General features: G+C 42.7%; 2 protein-coding genes across 2 annotated transcripts; one reads left to right on the top strand and one right to left on the bottom strand.

Annotated features, from left to right (window-relative positions):
* Positions 1 to 2,238: 2,238 nt before the first annotated feature.
* On the bottom strand, positions 2,239 to 2,865 carry LOC141628929 (protein FAR1-RELATED SEQUENCE 1-like). Its single transcript, XM_074442012.1, has one exon. It carries the CDS (start codon positions 2,863 to 2,865, stop codon positions 2,239 to 2,241), a length of 627 nt encoding a protein of 208 aa, XP_074298113.1.
* A 3,567-nt stretch (positions 2,866 to 6,432) lies between these two features.
* Positions 6,433 to 8,085, top strand: LOC141628928 (uncharacterized). The gene is made up of 2 exons (XM_074442011.1): positions 6,433 to 7,223; positions 7,329 to 8,085. The coding sequence occupies exons 1-2, from the start codon at positions 6,433 to 6,435 to the stop codon at positions 8,083 to 8,085; spliced, it is 1,548 nt and encodes a 515-aa protein (XP_074298112.1).
* The last annotated feature ends 16,234 nt before the right edge of the window (positions 8,086 to 24,319 follow it).

Below are 24,319 nucleotides of genomic sequence, written 5' to 3'. Positions count from 1 at the left end.
TCCCATAATTCTTTTGTGTCTCATGCGTTCATCAAATCTCAAATTGTTTAGTTTCATTAATATACTACTTGGACTGAATGAAATCTTTTGTGTCTTTCTGTATGAATTTTTTTTTTGCAGAAATTGTCGGAATATCGAAAGAAGATAATGTTGGAACTTCTTAAATGGGATAAAAATACTAAAACGGTACACTTCCTTGACTTAAAATTGATGCAAAGTCCATTTGTTCATAACTTGGGTAAACATTTTGTAAATAAGTTTATCGTTACTTGTTTTTGATGGTATAGGTGTTTCATTGATGACGTGAAAGTCTTTTTGCAAGCAAATGATCTTTCTCAGATGGATATGTTTTCAATGCCGGAGGTCCGTTGCTTCAGCAGGCTATATCTATCTTGTGTCGATGTATTCAGTATTCCAAATGGTGAAATTCGGCCATATGACCTTATTTGTTTATAATGGTACCATGAATTGTTAGTCTTTAGTCTTGTATATGATCTCGTGTAACGCTCTTTGAAGTGTTATGTATATGAGTAGCCGAGAATGTAATTCTACAAGAAATTGTGAAACTTGGACCTGAACATAAGATGAGACGGCTGTACTTTGTATGACGATCTTTTATTGAGAGACAAAGATGTTTAATGCAAGCCTTCTCATTTCATTCGCATCTTTTTCTGTATTATGTACAAATAACATGATTAATGGATTTAAACATATCAGTTTTATATACACCAATCATTAAGTCAATCACAGGAGTAGTGTGCCTTTGATCAAAGAGGTAAGATCCCTTATATAGCTAGTTGTTAATTTTTCCAAAGCTCCTTTGAAATGGTATAACATCATGGATATCTGATATTCCAGTAGCCATAAAAACTACAAGGTCGAAGTTGAGGCTGAATCCAGCATGTTTAGCAGTCCCGTATCGACGACGATTCAAGTACCATTCGTATTGATCCTTTGACAGTCCTTGTTCCTCTATTCTGTTATTCATAACATAGCTATCAATAACAAGTACGTGTTTAGGAAAATATACTCGCAAGACATATTGTTCACAATATCAGATTACCTTATGTTCAGCATTTTGATGCGTTCCTCGTTCTGACTCCCTCGAATCACTGCTCCTACCTGCAGAAATATGGTTCTTAACTTCAGCAATGTAATGACATTGAAAATAGTACGGTTTTAAGTTTATTATGCATGGTGGAAGATATGTCTGGATATACCTTTAGCACAATGACATCGAATGCAGCTACTGTCTTTCCATCAACGTTCTGACGAACGTAGAAAGGCTTTACTTCGCTGGGAAACGATAAAAAAACTTAATGCTTGATTCAGGTCCAAGTTTCACAATTTTATGTTCCAGTTTCACAAAATAAGTTCCAGGATTCACAACATTGAGTAAAAGAAACATCTTAAGTGAAGATCAACTATTCATGACCAAGTTTCACAATTTCATGTTCCAGTTTCACATAATAAGTTCCAGGATTCACAAAATTAGAAATACAAACTTCTTAAGTGAAGATCAACTATTCATGACAAAGTTTCACAATTTCATGTTCCAGATTCACATAATAAGTTCCAGGATTCACAAATAAAGAAAAAAAAAATTATTAAATCAAAATATCAATCATTCATGTCCAATTCACAAAATCACCTTCAAGGTTCACACAATAAGGTCTAGGAATCACAAAATCACCTAGTAAAAGAATACTCCTTTGCTAAACAAAACCAACTAACCAACGTTAAAACCAAATGTCTAACCAAATGTTCAAGTTCAAAACCAAAATAAAACGTTGTTAAAACTTGTCTTCTTCAATCGTCATCTCTATTCTCGTTGCTTAAGAATAATCCTTTACATCATTGTTCATTCTCGACTTCTTCCGCTTCTTCCCCTTCTTCCTCTTCTTCCGATGTGTCTCCTATGTGAAGAATCAAACCTTGAATTAGATACTTTTTAAAAAAAAAAAATTAGTAGACAAATATTACAAGGACATAACTAATATGATACCAAAAAAAAAGTTGTTGCATTTTCAAGTAATAATAAAATTAAAAGACAAGAGTAGAATAATGCATACTTGATTCTCAGGAAGATGCTCTGAAAACTAATTTTGACAATTTCTTTTATTGTGGTGTGACATACGTTTACACTTAGCACACAACCTTTTCGGTTTTTTTGCCTTCATAATTGCCTTATTTTTGCTGCTCACAAACCTTTTACCACTCCCTTTGTTTTTAGAGACTTTAGGTGGTAAGCTCTTGACTTCTTTTGGAGCCTTGCAGTTGCGAAGGACCTCCAATTCTTGTTCTTTGGTCAAAGGCTTTGGGTTTGGCTCCAACTTCTCGGAATTCTTTAATTAGCTTGGCAAACTCTCTCATATCTGACTCTTCTTTTCCTTTGAGCATACCAACAGTTGCGTAAATCTCATACCACACCCAAGACATTCGAAATTTACTATTACCAGTAGGATCGTAGTTTTCCAGCAGATTTCCATTCAAATCATAAACCGGGTTTCTGAGTGCATTCTTACTCCACCTACGCAAAATGTATTTCTCAGTTATTTCTTTAAACTTTCCCGAGCAAATCCAAATGATGTGGTTGCATAAAATACCTTTCCTTTCAAACAATTTACATGTACAACGGACATCCAATGTTCTCCTATTATACTCAACTACATATCTCTTTCGCTTGTTTGCATCCTCAACAATTGAAACTTCAAAGTTAGTTACTGGATCTAGTGGGGTGTATCCACAAACACTACACGCATTTACCGAAAACTTAACCTCCTCTTGAAACTCGAAGAACACTTCAAGTGTATAGACCTTCACTGCATGGGCCTCCCAGTTTGACTCGAATAAGGTTTTAGGCATTGAGTTGTCGCTCTATGCTTCAAGAAGCTTTAGATTGTGCCTTTGTTGGTCTATGGCACTCTCAAATCTCATCCAAAATTCTACGAGAGTCCCATATTTATTTTCAAATCTCTTGAAGAAGCTATTCGAACCCTCTGATCTTTGTGTGGTTTTTAAAATGTTGCCCATCGGCACATTCCTGAAATAAGCGGGTATCCACTTGTCTCGTTCGGCAAACTTGCCAGTCAACCATTTATTTCCTTCTAATGAGAACTCACTAATGACCTTAGCCCAATTCTCTTCAAATTCCTCAGGCTCCAAGTCCTCGCTCTAGACAACATTGTTCAGACAGTGTAAGAAATCAGTCTCTTTGCAAATTGTGCTCCCAACCTTGTCTGTTACTTTCTTCATAATGTGTTGCATGCAAAAGAGATGTCTTGGTTTTTTGAACACGGCTGCAAGTCACAAAATCACATTATCTATTGTCAAGATCGTTTTTTAATCACTAAATTCACAAAAACAGTCCCTAAATTCATGAATAAAGTCCCTAGATTCACCAACAAAATAACTAAATGATTTCACAAATTTGAGGGCCATGTTTCACATAATGAGGTCCAGGTTTCACAATACTACCTACTAGTTTCACAGTATAACCTCTAGCATTCAAAAACTAAACCAAATTGAAGATGCCGCTTACAGAGCATCAAATAAATAACAAGATTCACGAATAATATTCCTAGATTCACCAAATAAATAACTAGTTTCACAAAAGTAAGATATTCCAAACACACCTTGAACTGCATTTATTATTCCGGGGTCTTGGTCACTGATGATGTAATTGGGTTCTTTGCCACCCACTGCTTTCAGAAACTGCTGAAATGCCCAAATAAATGAATCATCGTTTTCATGCTCTAAAAGCACGCATCAAAATGTTATTGACTTTTTATGATTGTTAATGCCAATGAAAGGCGCAAATTTCATGTTACATTTGTTCGTTCAATAAGTTGGATCGAATGAATTACATCACCAAACAATGCGTAAATCTGATGGAATCCGCATTTGTCCAAAATTTTCTTGACAAAGCATTGTCAGCATCTGTTTCATATGAAAATACCAAGCCTTTTGTTTCTCTGAGGGTTTATAAACGAGAGAAGAACATCTGTCCATCCTTTCCGTTAAGTAGATGATGCGTGTATTTTATATATGGTTTTTACCTTATATTTACACGTATTTCTATGTTATTTATGTAGTGATTAGCTACAAATGCCCACGAATAGTCTACTTTGGTCTATCTTGTATTAATTGCAGGAATGAGCCGGAAGGAGCATAATCGAGCCTAAACTTCCCCCCTCTGCATGCATTATGGAGGAAGAAGAATCGGTGGCCCGGATAATGTTGTCTAAGGGTGTGTGAAGTGGTTACGGAAGATGTCTTGAGTGCACCTACGCTGATACGGTGCTGTTGCCTTTGATCGACCGCATTTGTTGCCTAAACCGTTCGATCGAGCTCCTTTGGATGAAGAAAGACCACGATTGAGTGCTTAGCTTACTCGATCGAGATGGGTATATTTTGAGTTCTTCGATAAAGCACCTAGTTGTCTCGATCGAGAGTTTCGTTGCTTGTTTTCCTCGATCGAGTGGTTTCATTCTACTCGATTGACAGGTTTAGTTTGATACGCAATCTTTAGTTAATTTTTAGATATTCTAATTGTATCTAGGAATAAATAAGAGGAAGCACGACAGTCATAGCTTCTTCTCTTCCCGTCTCTCTCATCTCCTCTCTTAGAATACCACTTTTTAGACCTGATCTCTCTATTGCTTGGAACCTATTTGTAATCGGTATTTCTGATCCTTAATTCCTTTACTAATTATTACTGCAATTTCATTCTTGTTTTCATCTCTTCTATTGGTTACTCCTTCTCTTGTCTTTTGCTTGCCATTCATTTATCATGTCTAATTTAATTGACATGGTTATTGTTATTGTTCTCTCAACTTTAATTATGGTTAGTGTTAGGCCCAAAATCAGGATATGGGCTGACTTGGGGCAGCAGGCCTGGAAGCGTTACGGGATGCAGGATATCAGGGAACCAGGGTACTAGCGTCAGCAAGCAGCGCGGGATATGGGCTTTGGTCCACACGGAAGAAGCTTGAGAGAATCCAACATCTTGCGAGATCCGAGGAAGGAAAGTCCTACTCAATGTCAAATTATGGATAACTTGGAGGGAAACAAGAAACCCTAACCCAACGAGCTCCCCTATATAAAGAGTCTCAATGCAAAGAAGAAGGATCATCAGAAAATACAAGAACTACACCCTAGCATTCATAGAAAGCATACGAACTGTATTTTCCTCTCGAATTATAGTGAAAATATTGGTGGGATTCCGTCTCCCTCCGCGGTTGTTTCCCACATCGGGTTTTCCGCGTCACCAAAATTGTTTGTGTTCTTTGTTTATATTGCTCATACAGGATAACGCACGACCATCATTCAAATAATAACATAGACCTAACTCTAAGACCGCTTTAACCCTAAATTGGTAGAAATTTACCAAAACAGTTTGGCGCCCACCGTGGGGCATAGTGGTCGTCTTCGTTAGTCAGTCTACTCAACAATCAAAACATGTCCGGACACAAAGAAACAACCTCGAGTAACGCCGGCGTGCACCAAAGAACACAGTGCCGCCCTTTCACCAAGAATACACGTGTAGCCCCTTCAAAGAAGACACATATACCATCTCCCTCGGCAGCAGCGGCAGCACGTACAACTTAGGGTAAAATCACCACTGCTGCTCAGATACCAGCAGCCAAGCAAAGTCAGAGTTCCCAGGTAGCAGCAAGCCCATCTTCGGGAAGGGCTCAGACTAGAGATCCAGGGGTCGCTCAGGGACAGCAGGGAGTCATTCAGTCGGAAAGAGGAGCACAGCCCGGGCAACAGATTCAGGCTCCTCCGAGTCCCACCAGCATCATGATAAGCGGGTTGGACACGCTAGCCAGGACCATCAGGACTATGCAGAGCGAAAATAGAAGCATGAGATCCCAGATGGAAGAGGACAACAATCTCCTCCGAGCTCAGATCAACGAGTTAAAAAACCAGGCCGCTAGTTCAACCCCTTGGATGCAAGAAGATAGATCCGGAGAGCCGCCAGAAGAAAGCAGGGATCGAAGGCAGGCACAGGTATTACCACGCGAAGTAGCACTCAGGTTAGACATGGATGGAACACCACAGCCAAGAGGAGGCCTGATCCCAACAGGATTGGGGGCATTAACGCCAGACGAGGAACCAGCACGCTAAGAGCCTACACCCACATCAGGCGCGATGGGACAACAGAGAAGCAGGGCCACAGTTGCGGTCCCAATAACCAGGATGCCAGTTACAAATCAAGTTGAATATACCTGGGAAGGCACTCCGGTGGCAGCGACATCGCAGGCAAGACAAACAGAAGCCCTGGAATAGCAGAACTTCGTACGAGGAGCAGAACGTCAGTTACAGGGGTATCTGCGACCCACCGGGAGAGAGACATACATAGAACAGCAGTACCAGGAACTACGGAGCCTCCTCCGGAGGGTCCCAGGAATGCCTCTCCCTATGGAGATGGCTTCACCAGAAAGCTATGCTGACTCACCATTCACTGACGATATAGCTATGGTGGCCTTACCAAAAGGATTTAGCGTCCCAACGACGACCCTCTTCGATGGAACCACAGACCCTTGTCATCATATCAGTCAATTCAAGCAGAAGATGATGGTTACTACCGCCATGGGAGCCTCAAAGGAGGCATGTATGTGTAAAGGATTCGGTTCAACCTTAAACGGAGCAGTGTTACAATGGTTCGTTGGCCTACCTAACGGGACCATAAGTTCATTCGCCGATTTGGTCAACGCTTTCAACCAACAGTTCTCCAGCAGTCGGAGAACACCCAAGCAGCCAAGTGATCTATACAGAATCGTCCAGGAGATAGGTGAGTCAATCAGGGACTACGTCACTAGGTTCAATGCGGAAAAAGTCTCAATACGAGGCTGTGATATGTCCACTGCCATCAACGCCTTCAGGCAGAGCTTGGATAAGGAGTCAAACCTCTACAAAGAATTAACGATGTATCCTTGTGAGAGATTTGAGGAAGTCCAGCAGAGAGCTACTGCAGCGTTAAGGTTGGAAGAAGATATACTGGCTAGAAAAGGTATAACAAACTTTGACAAGACAAGCAGGAAATTCGCACCAGAAAAGAAAGACGACAGAGCTAAGCCGTACAGCAGACCCAATGTCAGCAGAATAGCAGAAAAAACTCAGCAAATTGACGATTCTTCGCATCCTCCTAAGCTATCAGAATACGGATTCAACACCGGAATGGAAGGACCGCTCATTGAAAGAACCGAGGAACCTGGGTGATCGGGTAAGGTGGCCAAAACCCCCACTCAGACCGACCCAACGATGACAGAGACAAAGAAAAAAGATGCGAATGGCACCAGGATATAGGTCACGAACGTAAGATTGCTACAAGTTGCGGAGGAGGTGAGGTTCCGATTACGCAAGGGAAACTTAGACCACCCGTTATCACGTGGGGCAAGCAGGATAGAAGAGAAGCGAAGAATCAGGGTGCTTCCTTCCTCCCCACCCATATGCACGAAAATTATTAACGTGATAATAGGCGGATCCGAGCTATCAGGTCTAACATATTCCGCTGCCAAAAGGAAAGCCACCGGAAGTAAAGGGGATCATCCAGAAACTTCGTACAGAGTAAGCCAGAGGAATTTACCCCCGGTAACTTTCGATGAGACTGACATAGAAAGCGGCGCAGAGCAGCACGACGATGCCCTAACTATAACGTTATCCATTGGCAATTGCACCGTGCGGAAAGCATTGGTAGATACAGGGAGCTCCGTGAACCTTATCATGCTCGAAACCCTCAAGACCATGGGTTTTGACAAAGAAAACCTGATAAAGAAATCTGTGCCCCTGGTGGGATTCAGTGGGGAGACCGCACATTCGGTGGGCGAGATAACCATCCCAACGTATATTGAAGGAGTTAATAAACTAGTGAGATACCTAGTCATCGAAGGACCAACCACCTACAATGTGATACTAGGAAGACCGTGGCTGCATCAGATGAAGGTAGTGCCTTCAACATATCATCAGTGTCTCAAGTTCCCAACACCATGGGGCACGGTTACGGTAAAAGGAGATCAAGAGGAGTCCAGAAACTGCTATACCCAAGCCCTCAAGGCTACAACCAAGCTCCCCTCATAGCAATTACAGGACCGGGGCACCTCGATAGAATACAAGGAGCCTCCCTCGGAGGAGCCGGACCGTATACACCGGACGAGGAACACCGGATAGACAAAGTGTTGATTGGGGCAACTTGCAATGAGAAGTCGCGCAATCGGTGATTCAATTTCTCAAGAACAACATGGATCGCTTTCGCCTGGTCCCACAATGATATGGTAGGCATAGACCCATCCGTTATTTCGCATAAATTAGCGTGAACCCAAGCCGCACCCCGTGCATGAGAAGAGAAGAAAATTCGCGGCGAGAAAGAAATGAGGTCATCAACAAAGAAGCGCACAATCTCCCGGCAAGAGATAAAATTAGAGAAGTCGATTACCCCGAGTGGCTCTCTAACGTAGTAGTGGTGCCCAAGAAGAACGACAAATGGAGGGTGTGCGTAGACTTCACAGATCTAAACAAAGCTTGTCCCAAAGATCCCTTCCCACTACCACATATCGATGCAATGGTGGACGCTACTGCAGGACACGAGGTACTCACTTTCCTCGATGCCTGGAGCGGTTACAATCAAATCAAGATGCATCCACAAGATTAAGAGAAAACAGCATTCATGTCGGAAAGAGGCATATATTGTTACAAGGTCATGCCCTTTGGCCTAAAGAACGCCAGGTCCACTTATCAACGGTTGGTAAATAAAATGTTCAAACAACAAATAGGAAAGACCACGGAGGTATACATTGACGACATGGTAGTGAAATCTAAAAAAGCAGAAATGCACATGGAACACTTGGCAGATACCTTCCAGACGTTAAGGGAATTTAAAATGAAACTTAATCCATCCAAGTGCTCATTTGGGGTATCTTCAGGAAAATTCCTAGGGTATATGGTGACCCAGAGGGGAATTGAGGCAAGCAAGGAGCAGATAAGAGCAATACTCCCGCTGGAATCATCCCAGAAGCCAAAAGATGTGCAGAGGCTAGCAGGGAAGGTGGCGGCCCTAAATAGGTTCATATCAAGGGCCTCGGATAGGTGCAAACTGTTCTATGATATATTGAGGAAGAGTCAGAAATTCGAATGGACTGAAGAGCATGAAAAAGCATTCGCAAAACTCAAAAACTACCTAAGCACGCCACCACTACTCGTGAAACCTGAGCAAGGGGAACCGCTATTTTTGTATCTGTCAGTCACGGAAGCAGTCGTAAGCGCAGTCCTGGTCAAAGAACAGGAAGGAGTGCAGCATCCTATGTATTACATTAGCAAGTCTCTCGCTCCTGCGCAGACCAGGTACACTTCCTTTGAAAAACTAGCATTGGCTTTGGTTACCGCTTCTTATAAATGCGGCCGTACTTTGAATCTCACACCATCCATGTCATAACCAATTACCCGCTAAAGACTATTATGAGGAAGCCTGAACTTTCGGGTAGAATGACTAAGTGGTCGGACATCTTAGTGGCTATGACTTGCAATTTGAGCCCAGAACGGCGATAAAATCCCAAGCCCTGGCAGATTTCGTCTCTGACTTCTGCCCCGCCACCCGTAGGGAGGCAGAAGAAGGAATGCTGGCAATAACAGGAAATCAGGATGGTGAAATCTGGACCTTATACATTGATGGAGCCTCAAATGCAAGAGGGGCTGGCGTAGGTCTGGTCCTTCGATCTCCTAAAGGAGACATGATAGTGCAAGCCATTAGGTGCGAGTTCAAGGCAACCAACAACGAAGCCGAGTATGAAGCTCTTATACTTGGGATGCAGATGGCGTCAGGGCTCAAGGTGAGAAACTTGAGGGTATACAGTGACTTCTTACTTGTGGTAAACCATGTAAACAACGAGTATGTAGCGCGTGATCCAAAGATGATAGCTTACTTGAAAATAGCCACAGAGCGAAAGTCAAAATTCAGAACCTTCAAGATAACTCAGGTGCCGCGGGACCAGAATGTGGAGGCAGACGCTCTGGCCACATTGGGATCCAACTTCCAGCCCGCAGAATTGTCAAACATACTGATTACTCTTGTGTTGACCCCAACCATCCAGGGAGAGCCAGATCAGAAACCAACGAAAGAGGATGTACACATGCAGTGTGCACAAGGAGCCAGGACACTGGTTTCCGCAGTAGGACTGCAGGATGCAGATTGGAGGGTTCCATACCTAAATTGGCTAAGGGATGGAACACTCCCTGAAGACAGAAAGGAAGCGCAAAGTTTCAGGATAAAAGCTTCCAGATACATCATGATTGATAATATTCTCTTCAGGAAATTATTGGCAGGACTATGCCTCAGATGCTTAGGCAAAGAGGAAGCTGAAACGGTACTGAAAGATGTGCACAGCAGAGAGTGCGGGAATCACGCTAGAGGACGAAGTCTGTCAAACAAAATTTTAAGACAAGGGTATTTCTAGCCCACCATGCGCGCAGACGCAGTGAATCATGCTAAACGCTGCGAGTCGTGTCAAAAGGCGGCTCCAGCAATCCACCAGGTAGCAGAACCAATGCATCCGATTATCTCTCCATGGCCATTTATGATGTGGGGCATGGACATAGTGGGTAAGCTGCCCAGGGCTCCAGGAAACAGAGTGTATATGCTAGCTATGACCGATTACTTCTCAAAATGGATTGAAGCAGAAGCAATGATAGAGGTAAAGGAGCAACAGGTGATCTCTTTCATCAAACGCAACATCATAAGCAGATTTGGGATACCATCCAAGATCATATGCGATAATGGGTCCCAGTTCATATCAGACAATACCGAGGGCTTCTGTGCAAGATGGAACATAACACTGAGAAAATCAGCCCCCAGATATCCACAAACCAACGGCCAAGCCGAGTCCAGCAATAAATTCATTGTGGAGAACCTCAGAAAACGGCTGGAGGAGTTGGGGGGAAGTGGGCAGATGAACTACCACTACTACTCTGGTCGGATAGAACAACACCTAAGATGGCAACAGGTCAGACTCCGTTTAGCCTTGTATACGAAGCAGAGGCAGTAATACCCTCAGAAGTCCTGGTACCCACGCATAGATACGGCTGTCAGACTGCAGAGCAGAACAAAGTCGAAATGGCCAGAAGTCTGGATATAGTTGATGAGCTACGAGAAAGTGCCTATATACGTACGGCATCGTATAAGCAATCTGTCGCAAGGACGTACAACAAAAATGTCAAGATAAGGACCCTTGAAGTGGGGGACCTTGTACTCAGAAGGGTATTCGAAAATACTAAGAACCACAAAGCAGGCAAATTTGCCTACAAATGGGAAGGGCCATATCAGGTCGAAAGTGTTGTCAAGAATGGGGCATACAGGTTGATGACCATAAACGGTCAAATCCTAGATAAACCCTGGAACATCCGTCACTTGAAACGGTACTTTGTCTGACAAAGTGCCAAAACTTTAGTGTACAAAGGACCTTTCGAAAGTCCGTGAAGCAAAAAAAAAAGGGGGGGGGGTGGGGGTTAGTATATGCTTTAGGTATTAGTATTTTACACAAACTTGGTTTCCTTTTAGTTTTTCTTTTTTTTGAGTCAGAAAGAGTCGTTTTTAAACCAAGTAGTACAGGCTGTGGCTTCCTGGATCCAGGTGTTGCCCTGGAACACCATGAGACAGCACCAGGTAATTTGCACTACTTTGGACTTTATAACGCTTCTACGAAGAAAGACTTTGGTACTAATGTTGGTTACTTATCAGATGAGGCACACTTTGAGGGTCCAGCCCCTGCCATGTGAGGCTACAAAGACGTTTATCTTAAGTCAAGCCACATGGAGAGCATACGCCGAGGTAGCGCAGGGTTCGGTATACTAAGACCACCCATACCTTAACGTTAACTCAGTAATTCCTTAGCTAGCTATGTCGTAGATCAATGGGTGCACGCACGGATTTCAAACGTCTGGAACCACAAGGAACGCAACATTCCTTGTTAGTCAGAAACATTCAATGGAGGTAAGCTCTAAGTCAGCTAACCCGAGTGATAAGATATTTTACGTCATGGGTAAAATATGTTATCAAAAATCTGTCGCCAGAAACAGGAGCTGCGCACCTGGAGCCATGTCAGCTTCCTGGGTATGTCTATGTGGAATTAAAACTCCAGAAATCAGTGGCAAAAACGCAAGTGTAACAAAAGTAGGGCCTAGAAACCAGGGCCCGGCACCTGGTACCATTAGCAGGCGCCATCAAAAGTTCAAAACCTGCACACCGGCAGGCACAAAACGGACCAAAACAAGAAAGAAAATAGTTTTTTACAAAACTTGCGCCACACAGGGCCAAGTCCCCAGATAATTTGAAATAAAATTTAAGAGAGGTCAATCCTCTCGATAACTGCTTCCTGACCATTGCTCTGCTCCCCATACTCTGTTTGCTTCTCCGTTGCAGGTGCCTAAACAGCCTCAGGAGTTGCAGAGGCGCCATCACCACCTCCCGGCCAGATCTCCTCGATCGTCCCGTATATGGCTCCGAAATATCCATGGCCGTGTAATCGGGCTCGGATTGCGGCTTCCGGGAGGGAATAGGGTGCTCAGGTCCATGCCATTGGGAAATGCACGAACAAACTCTGCCAGCTCCTCCTCCAGGTTCCAGGACGTGTGCCTCCCCTTAGTATAAGCACGGATGCAGTCGATCCGCCCCTCAAAAGCAGTGTAGGCACCCACATTTTTGGCTAGCTCAGCCATCTCTTCAGCACGAGCCTCTGCCTTAGTCAACCCGGCAGTCAGAACACAGTTGGCCTCCTGGGTCCTCGCCAGCTGATCTTTAGCTACCTCCTTCTCTTTTAGAGCCGCTGAGTCGCTCCTTCAACTTAGCACAGGTAGCTGTGAGCTCCTTGTTCTTCCCCATGGAGACCAGACATTCAACCTTCACTCTCTGCAAGATCTTACGAAGGTAGAGGGAAGATTGGAGAGCCCGCATAAAAAGCACGTTAGTCATGAAAGCACAAAGGGCAAAGGAAGAAGAAAAGCGATGAAAGGAGGCTCACCAAGAAGCAAGTTCTGCGGCCAGGTCGGTCATTTCCTGGGGAAGTCGAGTCAAACGCCTTTGAGCAAGTCAGGTCGAAGCCTTTCCGGTGCGGGCCGCATGGGACGGTCGGCGTCCCCAAACTCAAAGAGGAGGCGTAGAAGCGGCTCGTCGGTATGAACGGGGACCCAGTGCGCGTGATATTGGGGTGACTTCAATGGGTTCTGGAGCAGGCCTAGAGGAGGACCTTCTTCTTGAGGAGGCGGGGAGTGAGAGGAATCAACGATTCTCTTCCGGCATGGCGCATCGAGATCTCGGAGGCGACGGTCCGCACTTCTGCGATGGCACAAGAACGCAGGGGTCGAAATAGAGAATCGGTGGGGGCAGGAAATTCAAAGAGATTGAAGGGTGTTTACCAGAAGACATAGTTTCCTCGGTAGCAGAGTCGACTAGGCCAGAAAGCAAAAGGGGAAACAGCCTGCGGTCCTCGGGGATGGAAAAGAGCTTGGCAACAGAAATATCCTCGTCCTCGGATTTCTCGAGGTTCGTGAGTTCTACATCAGATCAAAGAGTAAGAACAATAAGTGACAAGGGCAATCAAAAATGGATATGAAAAGTATACTTACTCTTGGCAAAAATCCAGCGCTCGAACAAATAATCAGCATGAATGGGGAGAGAATCAAGCTTGACATAGAAAAAGTCCTCGTACCACCCGTCGTCCTTCCCTTTAGCGGCCGATTGGAGGAAGTTTTCAGTCTTCTCCACGGCCCTGAAAGTATATTGGCCGTGCCCCAGTGACCGACACTCAAACCTATGGGCCAGATCTGATAACCCTATGTCAGTGCCCAGGCTGTTGTTCAGGGCCACGGTAGACAAAAGGATCCTCCATGCATAAGGGGCGATTTGGGCCATGGGTAGGGAGTTCAAACAAATGAACTCCTGAATCATCGGGGGAAAAGGGAATCTAAGGCCAAGGGCGAAGGGATAAGTGTACAGACATATCCACCCAGCGCGGAAGGCATCTGCTTTCTGACCAGGTTTGGGGATGAGGATCACCACGTCATCACCCAACCCCAGCATAGCTTTGATCCTAGGTATATCCTCCTGGGTTAGGTGGGAGTCGCCAGAGTGTGGTCTTTTGAAGACTCCCTGTGAAGGGAAGTCATCGTTTTCGAGGTCGATAGAGGTGGAAGAGGATGATGTTAATCGAGTCTTAGCCATAGTAAACGAGGAGAGAGAGAAGCGAAAGTACCTGAGAGGGCGGATGAAGGCGGCGCTGGCAGTGAAAGGACGTTGACGAAGAAGGGATTTGGGGAGACGGAAAGTTGAAGGTTTTGAGGAGGCGAAATGATGATGAAAGAGAAAAAGGTGGACGGGTGAGAATAAATAGGAGACGGTAGTTGGGGTTTTTAGAAATGTAAATTGAAACGGAGTATGCAAGAAGTCACTCAACGATACACTGAAATTTCCCGCTCAAATAATTAGGGTTGCCCTTTTCGCAGAAAATAGGGGGCAAACTGTTAGGCCCAAAATCTGGATATGGGCTGACTTGGGGCAGCAGGCCTGGAAGCGTTACGGGATGCAGGATATCAGGGAACCAGGGTACCAACGTCAGCAAGCAGCGCGGGATATGGGCTTTGGTCCACACGGAAGAAGCTTGAGAGAATCCAACATCTTGCGAGATCCGAGGAAGGAAAGTCCTTCTCAATGTCAAATTATAGATAACTTAGAGGGAAAGCAAGAAACCCTAACCCAACGAGCTCCCCTATATAAATAGTCTCAATGCAAAGAAGAAGGATCATCAGAAAATACAAGAACTACACCCTAGCATTCATAGCAAGCATACGAACTGTATTTTCCTCTCGAATTATAGTGAAAATATTGGTGGGATTCCGTCTCCCCCCGCGGTTGTTTCCCACATCGGGTTTTCCGCGTCACCAAAATTGTTTGTGTTCTTTGTTTATATTGCTCATACAGGATAACGCACGACCATCATTCAAATCATAACATAGACCTAACTCTAAGACCGCTTTAGTCTGTGTTGTTAATCATTGCAATTAACTGTAATTAGCTGCTTGAGTCGATGCATTTAGCTAATTAATATCGTAAAGCCCTGACCTAGATCGAGAGATCGGAAGGGATAAGACCTGCAATGAACATTAAGGCATGCTAGTGAGGTTGAAAGCTAAGCTAGTAATGTTTTAGGGCAAATAGCGGACCGAGAGGACCTTTTCATTACTCTGCAGATCGGATTTATACTGACCTAAGACACTAGATTGGACTCCTAGAAAACCATGGTGAACCGACTGTCCTAGTTACCTCTCTTTATTTTCCAATTCCTCTATATTTTTATCCTTGTCTCTTCTTGCTCTCTTTCTGTTTTAATCTCCGTAGTTTAGAACAAACCATGAAAACCCTTAAGAATCAGTTACTTAGGCAAATTTAGTTCAGCATACAATTTCCTATCTCCCTATGGATTCGATACCCGACTCCTCTACTAATGCTATAATAAGGAAATGCAAACTAAGGAAAAGTATACAACAATTCAGTTACAAGTTTCACAATTTCATGGTCAAGATTCACAAAATAAGTTACAGGCTTCACAAAATAAGTTCCAGGATTCACAAAATAAGTTCCAGGATTCACAAATAAGTAAAAGAAACAGCATAAGTGAGGATCAACTATTCATGACCAAGTAATAACAAAACAAAGGTAAAGGATTTAAAGTAGGGGGCCGGGTGTCCTAAAATGGGACGGGAAAGGGTTTAGGGTTGGATTAGGCGGACCGCTACCGCGGATCCGCCTAATCCAACCCTAAACCCTTTCCCTTGCTACTCATTCGAGCGGTAGAAAGACCAAAAGACACACTAGAGGGGACGGGTGAACCCTCTTTTGTAGGACAGGATTTAAAGTAGGGGGTCGGGTGTCCTAAAACGGGACGGGAAAGGGTTTAGGGTTGGATTAGGCAGACCGCTACCACGGATCCGCCTAATCCAATCCAAAACCCTTTCCCTTGCAACTCATTCGAGCAGCAGGAAGACCAAAAGATACCCTAGAGGGGACGGGTGAACCCTTTTTTGAGAGACGGGATTTAAAGTAGGGGGTCGGGTGTCCTAAAAAAGGACGGGAAAGGGTTTAGGGTTAGATTAGGCAGACCGCTACCGCGGATCCGCCTAATCCAACCTAAACCCTTTCCCTTGCTATTCATTAGGGCGGCGGCAAGACCAAAACACACCCTATAGGGGACGAGTGAACCGTTTTTTGGGAGACGGGATTTAAAGTAGGGGGTCGGGTGTCCTAAAACTGGACGAGAAAGGGTTTAGGGTTACATTAGGCAGACTGCTATCGCGGATCCGCCTAATCCAACCCTAAACCCTTTCCCTTGCTACTCATTCGAGCGACAACAAGACCAAAAGAAACCATAGGAGGGACGGGTAGACCCTATTTTGAGAGACGGGATTTAAAGTAGGGGGTCTGGTGTCCTAAAACGGGACGGGAAAGGGTTTAGGGATGGATTAGGCGGACCGCTTCCGCGGATCTGCCTAATCCTACCCTAAAACCATTCCCTTGCTACTCATTAGAGTGGCAGCAAGAGCAAAAGAAATCCTAGAGGGGACGGGTAAACCCTTTTTTGGGAGACGACATTTAAAGTAGGGGGCCGTCTGTCCTAAAACGGGACGGGAAAGGGTTTAGGGTTGGATTAGGTGGACCGCTACCGCGGATCCGCATAATCCAACCCTAAACCCTTTCCCTTTCTACTCATTAGAGCGGCAACAAGACAGAAAGACAACTTAGAGGGGACGAGTGAACCCTTTTTTGGGAGACGGGATTTAAAGTAGGGGGCTATGTGTCCAAAAACGGGACGAGAAAGGGTTTAGGGTTGGATTTGGCGGACCGCTACCCCGGATCTGCCTAATCCAACCCTAAAATATTTCCCTTGCTACTCATTAGAGCGGAAGCAAGACCAAAAGATACCCTAGATGGGACGAGTGAACCCTTTTTTGGGAGCCGGGATTTAAAGTAGGGGGGTGGGTGTTCTAAAACGGGACGGGAAAGGGTTTAGGGTTAGATTAGGCAGACCGCTACCGCGGATCCGCCTAATCCAACCCTAAACCCTTTCCCTTGCTACTCATTCGAGTGGCAGGAGTACCGAAAGACAACCTAGAGGGCCCGGGTGAACCCTTTTTTAAGGGACGGGATTTAAACTATGGGGCCGGGTGTCCTATAACGGGACGGGAAAGGGTTTAGGGATGGATTAGGCGGATCCGCGTACCGCGGATCCGCGTTATCCAACCCTAAACCCATTTCCTTGTACTCATTCGAACGGCAGGAGGAATAAAGGACAACCTAGAGGGGCCGGGTGAACCCTTTTTTGGGGGACGGGATTTAAAGTACGGGGCCGGGTGTCCTAAAACGGGACGGGAAAGGGTTTAGAGTTGGATTAGGTGGACCACTACCGCGGATCCGCCTAATCCAACCCTAAACCCTTTCCCTTGCAACTCATTCGAGCATCAAGAAGACCAAAAGACACCCTAGAGGGGTCGAGTGAACCCTTTTTTTAGGGGACGGGATTTAAAGTAGGGGGCCGGGTGTCCTAAAACGGGACAGGAAAGGGTTTAGGGTTGGATTAGGCGGATCCGCGAGATCCACCTAATCCAACCCTAAACCCTTTCCCTTTCTACTCATTCAAGTGGCAGGAAGACCAAAAGACACCTTAGAGGCGACGGGTGAACCCTTTTTTTGGGGGACGGGATTTAAATTAGGGGGCCTGGTGTCCGAAAACGAGACGGGAAAGGGTTTAGGATTGGATTAGGCGGACCGCTACCGCGGATCCGACTAATCCAATCCTAAACCCTTTCCGTTGCTACTCATTCGAGCGGTAGGAGGACCAAAAGACACTCTAGAGGGGCCGGGTGAACCCTTTTTTGGGGGACGGGATTTAAAGTATGGGGTTGGGTGTCCTAAAACGGGACGGGATAGGTTTAGGGTTGGATTAGGGGGACCGCTACCGCGGATCCGCCTAATCCAACCCTAAACCCTTTCCCTTGCTACTCACTCGAGTGGCAGGAGGACCAAAAGACACCCTAGAGGGGACGGGTGAACCCTTCTTTGGGGGACGGGATTTAAAGTAGGGGGTCGGGTGTCCTAAAACGGGATGGGAAAGGGTTTTGGGTTAGATTAGGCAGACCGCTACCACGGATCCGCCTAATCTAACCCTAAACCCTTTCCCTTCTTTGACATAACCGCTTCCAAGGGCGCGTAAAAAATTTCATATAAAAGAGATTGATGCTAATATTGAAAACAAAGTTGAATATTACATAATAAATGTTGTTATCTAAAAGGTTAAATAAAGAACTATATTATTATACAAAAGGTGCCCACAAGATTTACATAATTATACAATAATTAATTATACAAAAGGTTGACTAAAGAAGTACATAATTATACATAATAACTACTAAAAGGCTAAAAAAAGGGCAACTTTTAAACATTAATGTATGAAGCACTAAGTACACAGAGAGTACATTGGCAAAAAGTGTGGCAAACTTGGGCTATATATCGATCTCAAAAGGGAAATCAAGAAAAGATAAATTTTCATGAGTTAGTAGCAAGTTTGTAGCAATGGCAATTACTCTGTTTCATGCCTCAGATGGCGGAGCCAAAGCACGCAACAACTCTTTAACTTGGCCCATTGTAATATCATCAAGATCGTTAAGGTAGGGGCTCCGATTTTCATTTTTTGCTTGGTGATTATGGAGGATTAATTTGGCTGTCTTATCCTCCGTCATAAAACATTTGCATCTTTTGTAAACTATTCTAGGACCTCTACGAATAGTCCTTACACCATTTGAATCATTTATGACTAGAGAATGCAAGAATGCCATGTCAACATGAATAGCAGTTGGGTGGACAAGAAAGAGTTGAGACCAATTTCTACAAACGATGGCCATGTTTGCCTTATCTTCGTAAAAATCAAGGCATGTGAAGATTTCATTCATTAGATCTTGATTATTGAAAATAGCATGTTGTGCTTGATAGCGTCTTCCATTGACTTTGACTTCCTTTAAGGAAGCAAATGAAAAACCCATAGTCATTTGCTTTTCAGTTACATAATTTTCAACAAATTGTGCTTTATCTTCTGTTTAATATTCAGAACCCACCCCTTGCACCAATTTTCCATAGATGTTTGTTTAGAGAAACGTAATTGACACTTAAATGGAACGAACCTACATTTTGGCAAGTTAGTAAAACACGTTTAGTTTGACACAATAAAACTCAAAACACCTAAGAAAAATTTCTAATTGTAGATCAAAGTATTAAAAACATCAGCCAATCATTCTGCTGAATTTTGAATTCCGTGAAAGTAAGCAAACGAGGGGATCGGGTTCAACCGAGGGGAATGGGTTCAGAGGGTGCATATAATGGTTAGGTGAAGAAGCTAACAAATTGCGGGTGCATATAAATAAAGTAACTACCCTAAGGAGTATAGAATTCCCGCGTTATTTTATAGTCAAATTATTTATATACAACATGCTCAAACATTTTGTCCAGGACTAGAAGGTTACGTATGAAAGTTTTTTTTTTTTTTTTTTTTTTTTATGTTTGTGTGAAGCAGAGACCTTAGTTTGTGAAAGTAGAAGGTTATTTTGTAAAACTTGGACCTCAAAGGGTGATTTAGTGAAACTTAGAGTGAAATGGTTACGGACAATATAAGAAGAGAAGACAAACATGGCTATAAGAAGAGAAGACAAAGAGGGACACACAAACCCAAAAACGCAAGCAGCCGAAAGCAAAGAACAACTAAACGCTAGCAAGCGCATTCAAAGTATATACAGCAGCAGTAAAATGCTAGGCGGAAGAATGAAAGCGCATTCGAAGTATAAACGGAACAATGGAACAACGCATATGAGGTGTAGCTGCTGTAGCTACCCAACAATCAAGCAACAACACATTTTAAAAGACATAGTAGCTACTGAAATTGATTCAAACCTCCGAAAACAAAACACGCAGCAAAAGAGTGACAAGCTAATGACAAAATACACGCAGGCGGATGAATGCAAGGATCCTAAAACTCGCAAAATAAAGGCGAAACTTCTAAAATTAACTATGAAGCAACAACAGCAGAAGGCAGACTAAAAGGTGTATCCTCAGAAACAAAGGTATTATGAGCAACATTTGGTACACATGAGGTTCGCCACAAACCTAGATTACATGAAATCAGTCATAAGACTCATAACTAATAATGAACAATAACAATGAAACTTCAATTAACAGCATAATATAGCAGAAAAGGGAAAGGGACATACGAAGAAGCTTAGAAATCATCTGCAATTGATTTTATGCGCTCCTATTATGGTTGATGATGATCAATAAACGATTAAAACCTGCAGAGTTCAGTCCAAGTTTCACAATGTGAGATTGTTGTTTCACAAATTGACCTCCTAGTTTCACGAACTTAGATATAGGATTCATAAAAGCAGGAAAAACAGGAACATAACAGATTAACCAACCAAAATTGAAATCTTGGTAGTAAATAGGTAAGCAAGGGAAAGGACCTGACGAAAAAGCGGAGAAATCGTCTGCAATTGATTTCATGCGCTCCTATTGTGGTCGATGATGCTCAATAAATGATTAAAACCTGCAGAAAAAACAAATTAATAAGTAATGGAAATAGTTGAGCTTAAAATTAGCGAAGTAAATAAGTAGATTGAACATTAGTATGAAAAATACGGAATGAAAGTACACTGATAATGGAATGAAAATTAGGGATGAATTGAAATGAATACTATTGAAGATGAATCACAGAAACGGAATGAAAATTAGGGATAAATTGAAATGAATACTATTGAATCGAAAGTACCTAAGCTGAGCAGGATAATGGCGGTCAGAAGCTTGGTAGTAATGGCGGTTGGAAGCTCGTTGGAAGCTCGATAGTAATGGCGGAAAAGATGAGTGAGCTGAAGAAGGTTTGAAGAGAGAGAGAAACACATGCGTGAAAATGAGAGAGTAAATGAGGGAAACTGCGTTAGTTGGGAAGTATATAGGGGGACACGTGTCAAGATCTGATGCATCTGTAATAATTAGATCCAATGGTTTAGAAAGGGTTCAGCCGCCTCACCCTAAGAAGGGTGCCTCACATGATTCAATTTATATATATATATATATACATACATATATATATATATATATATATATATATATATATATAGAATCAGGATCCCGTACGAACTAAATTAAGTTACGAACCGTACGAACTGACTTAAATCACCTAATATTAAACCCTCGCGCGAACCACTCATTCTTACCATGCCTCGTGACAATTTTAACACAAAGTCAATTGTCCTCCACACACATTTACTCTCTCTCAAATCTCATCCATATCCACAAGGCCACAACCACATGTCGTCGGCGCTGGACTGCCAAACCTCGTCGCCGCCCCACCGGCGACATGTCCACTTCTCACTCTCTCCTCTCGTTCTCTTCTTTGTTTTCTCTCCAGCAACCACCATCGAAAATGGCGCACTCCCTCCAAGTGCTGCCACCATCGAACGCCGGCATTCCCTCCGACCTACCATACGACGACGTCGGCACCTGACTTCCATTCTACCCCGTTTTGCACCCATCTCCCTCCTACGACAACCACATATATAAAAAAAATTGATTCTCAATTTGCAGATCTACCAAAAATGGTGTATAATTGATAAAAAATATGGACATTATAGATTCTATCGGAACATTTTAAATCAAAAAAGGTATTGTTCGGTCGGAAATTTGTTCGTTGGTGTTATTGTGGTGTCGGACCTTGGGTGTGCTGGTCTGCGGTGGTGGTCTTGTTTTATGTAGATCTAGTATTAGTATTTTTCAAAATTCACTACTCTATGCAATTGTTGTTATTGCTTTGTAATTTGGAAGTCATTATTGATTCCTTTAATTGATTGATTGTTATCTGCTCATTAATTTCTTTTCTTAATCTGCTTTGTTATTAGCAATTGATTCATTCTTGTTCTGTCTCAATTTTTAGTTTAGCAATTGATCCTTTTGCTCAATCTCGTCAAAGTTACTTGTTGTGTTGTTAGGGTTCGTTTGTCATTATCAAATTCAATTGCAGATTGCATTTCCCAGCATGAATAAACGAATTATATTGGAATTTGTATGTTTATTTTCTTCTTGTTTGTTTTAAATCAACAGTGACGATGGCGAGTAGTAGTTTACTGCGGCCGCATTCTGCGGATATATTTACCAGTTTACCTGATGAGGTATTGGCTCAAATTTCGAATTAGAGTCACACCGGTGTCATGGCTGTTCGGTGACGTCGCCATCTCTGTCTAGGCTGTCCTTTGATGTCGTCGGCTCTGCCTGGCCGGTGATGATGTCAGTGGTAGTCGTGGTGGTAGTGGTGTGATGTTAGTTGGGATCAGCTTGGTCCCTATTAAAACCCCCAATTACTCTTTATAGGCTGTACGAACTAAATTAGGGTGCGAACTATGGTTGTATCTCGACAAAATTCAGTTTTAAAATCTTAGATCTATACATATTAATGAGGAATTTCAAAATTTTAATTAGATAGTTGAAATCGTTGTACATTTTCGAACACAATTATGTTAAACTTTGCCGTAGAAGTCATCACTGGAGCCGACGTCGTCTGATAGCGTATCTGGGCGTCAAAGGACATGTGGTGTATCCGTTCTATTTTGGAGCATCACATTTTGGGTTGTATTAAATGGAGTAACATTCAGAAAAATGTACGCTAGATACATTTTGGCGGATACATTTTCTGAAATGTACCTATAAATGTATTGGTGGTAGTAGTGGTAGTGAGCGGTGGTACTCAAAGTTAGGTGGCGGATACATATGATATGTTTCTAGATACATTTCAGAAAAATGTATCTAGAGTAGCTATAAATCTATCTGGAAGAAGGGAGAGATGTATCTGAGTAGTTCGTACTTCGCACCATAACTTAGTTCGTTGTTGGAGCGTGTCAGCCCATGTCTAAGAAGTCGCTAGTTGATAGAGGATGCTAATATAGACGACCTACTGAATGAACATTGATCATGTGCTAATCGAAAGTTTAAGACCGACCAACCAACCTGAGAATAATTCGCTTGTACCTTGACATTTAGCAGCAAAATCGAAAGTTTCTCTTACTGTCAGTTCTGCAATGTGATTATCTGTTTAGCTTATGTAAGCTGAAGTTCTTTGAACGCAAAATTCATTCATTCCCTGACCATTGTACGTAATGCTTCCACTTTTCTGAGGATCAACAAAAGTTAAGTCCTCTATTGATCATTGATTGTTAATTTGTTAGTGAAGAATTGCATAAGCACATCGACAAAAAATATCCTGCCAAGTTGAAGATTAAGAATTTTATGAGAATTAAATATTGATCATCTTCAAGGTACTCTCAAGTTTTCTAGCCAAAGATAATAACAAATGTAGATTTTCCTGATCCTGCAGGTCCCAGAAGCAATGTCATACTGAAAAATACCAATAAGTGTTAATGTTTGATATACTCTTTAACTTTTCACTGAGGATACTAACAATCTAACACCATCGGCATAATAAGTGTGCTCAATCGACTTTTATGTGCAAAAATGGACCAGTCTATGTACAATCGACTTTTATGTGCTAAATCGTACGATGCACACCGTAACTTAGTTCGTAAGGGATCTCTTCGTACTAGTATGTGATAATTGCGGACCTACGGTGGTGCGCAATTGTAGCTAAAATTGAAGTATATAAGAAATGTATCTACTGTTTACTTAAATTACGAACAAAGGGGATTAGATAAAATCATTTAAGTTACTAGATACATACCTTTAGTTAGCTAGATACACTCTTTTAAGTTGTTAGATACACACATTTAGCTAGCTAGATACACTCATTTACTTTGTTAGATACACATCTCTGGCAAGTAAGATACACACCTTTAGATTGCTAGATACAAACATTTACCTTACTAAATACACTCCTTAACCTTGCCAGATACACTTTTCTGCTAGATACAAGCCGTTTAGCAAACTATCAACTTTATTTTGACACTACATCTATACATTAAGGATAATTAGTTTAAAACAAAACCAAAAATTATAGCCTTTAAAAAAAAGGTTTTAGGATCCTAGTCCTCCTAAGGAGGCAATTCAAGTAGTGGCAATGTCTGGGAGCTAGAACAATACACAACTAAATTTAGAAGAGAAACATAAGAAATGAATAACTGAACAAAAACTCACAATATTAGTCTACCTGACTTAAAATCGATGATTTACACCAAAAAACATACTTTTGTTAAACAACATATGAACTTATTGAACGTGAAAACACATCAAAAA

This window comes from Silene latifolia, chromosome Y, assembly GCF_048544455.1.
Source record: "Silene latifolia isolate original U9 population chromosome Y, ASM4854445v1, whole genome shotgun sequence".
In the NCBI taxonomy this organism is placed as follows: domain Eukaryota; kingdom Viridiplantae; phylum Streptophyta; class Magnoliopsida; order Caryophyllales; family Caryophyllaceae; genus Silene; species Silene latifolia.
Note: the sequence above shows the minus strand (reverse complement) of the source record. Positions and strands in the feature narration are given on the sequence as shown.

Coding starts and splice junctions, on each gene's coding strand:
- LOC141628929 (XM_074442012.1), bottom strand. CDS start 2,865: ATGCCTAAAACCTTATTCGAGTCAAACTGGGAGGCCCATGCAGTGAAG.
- LOC141628928 (XM_074442011.1), top strand. CDS start 6,433: ATGGCTTCACCAGAAAGCTATGCTGACTCACCATTCACTGACGATATA. Junction 7,224..7,328: donor GAAAGAACCGAGGAACCTGG/GTGATCGGGTAA, acceptor CACGAACGTAAG/ATTGCTACAAGTTGCGGAGG.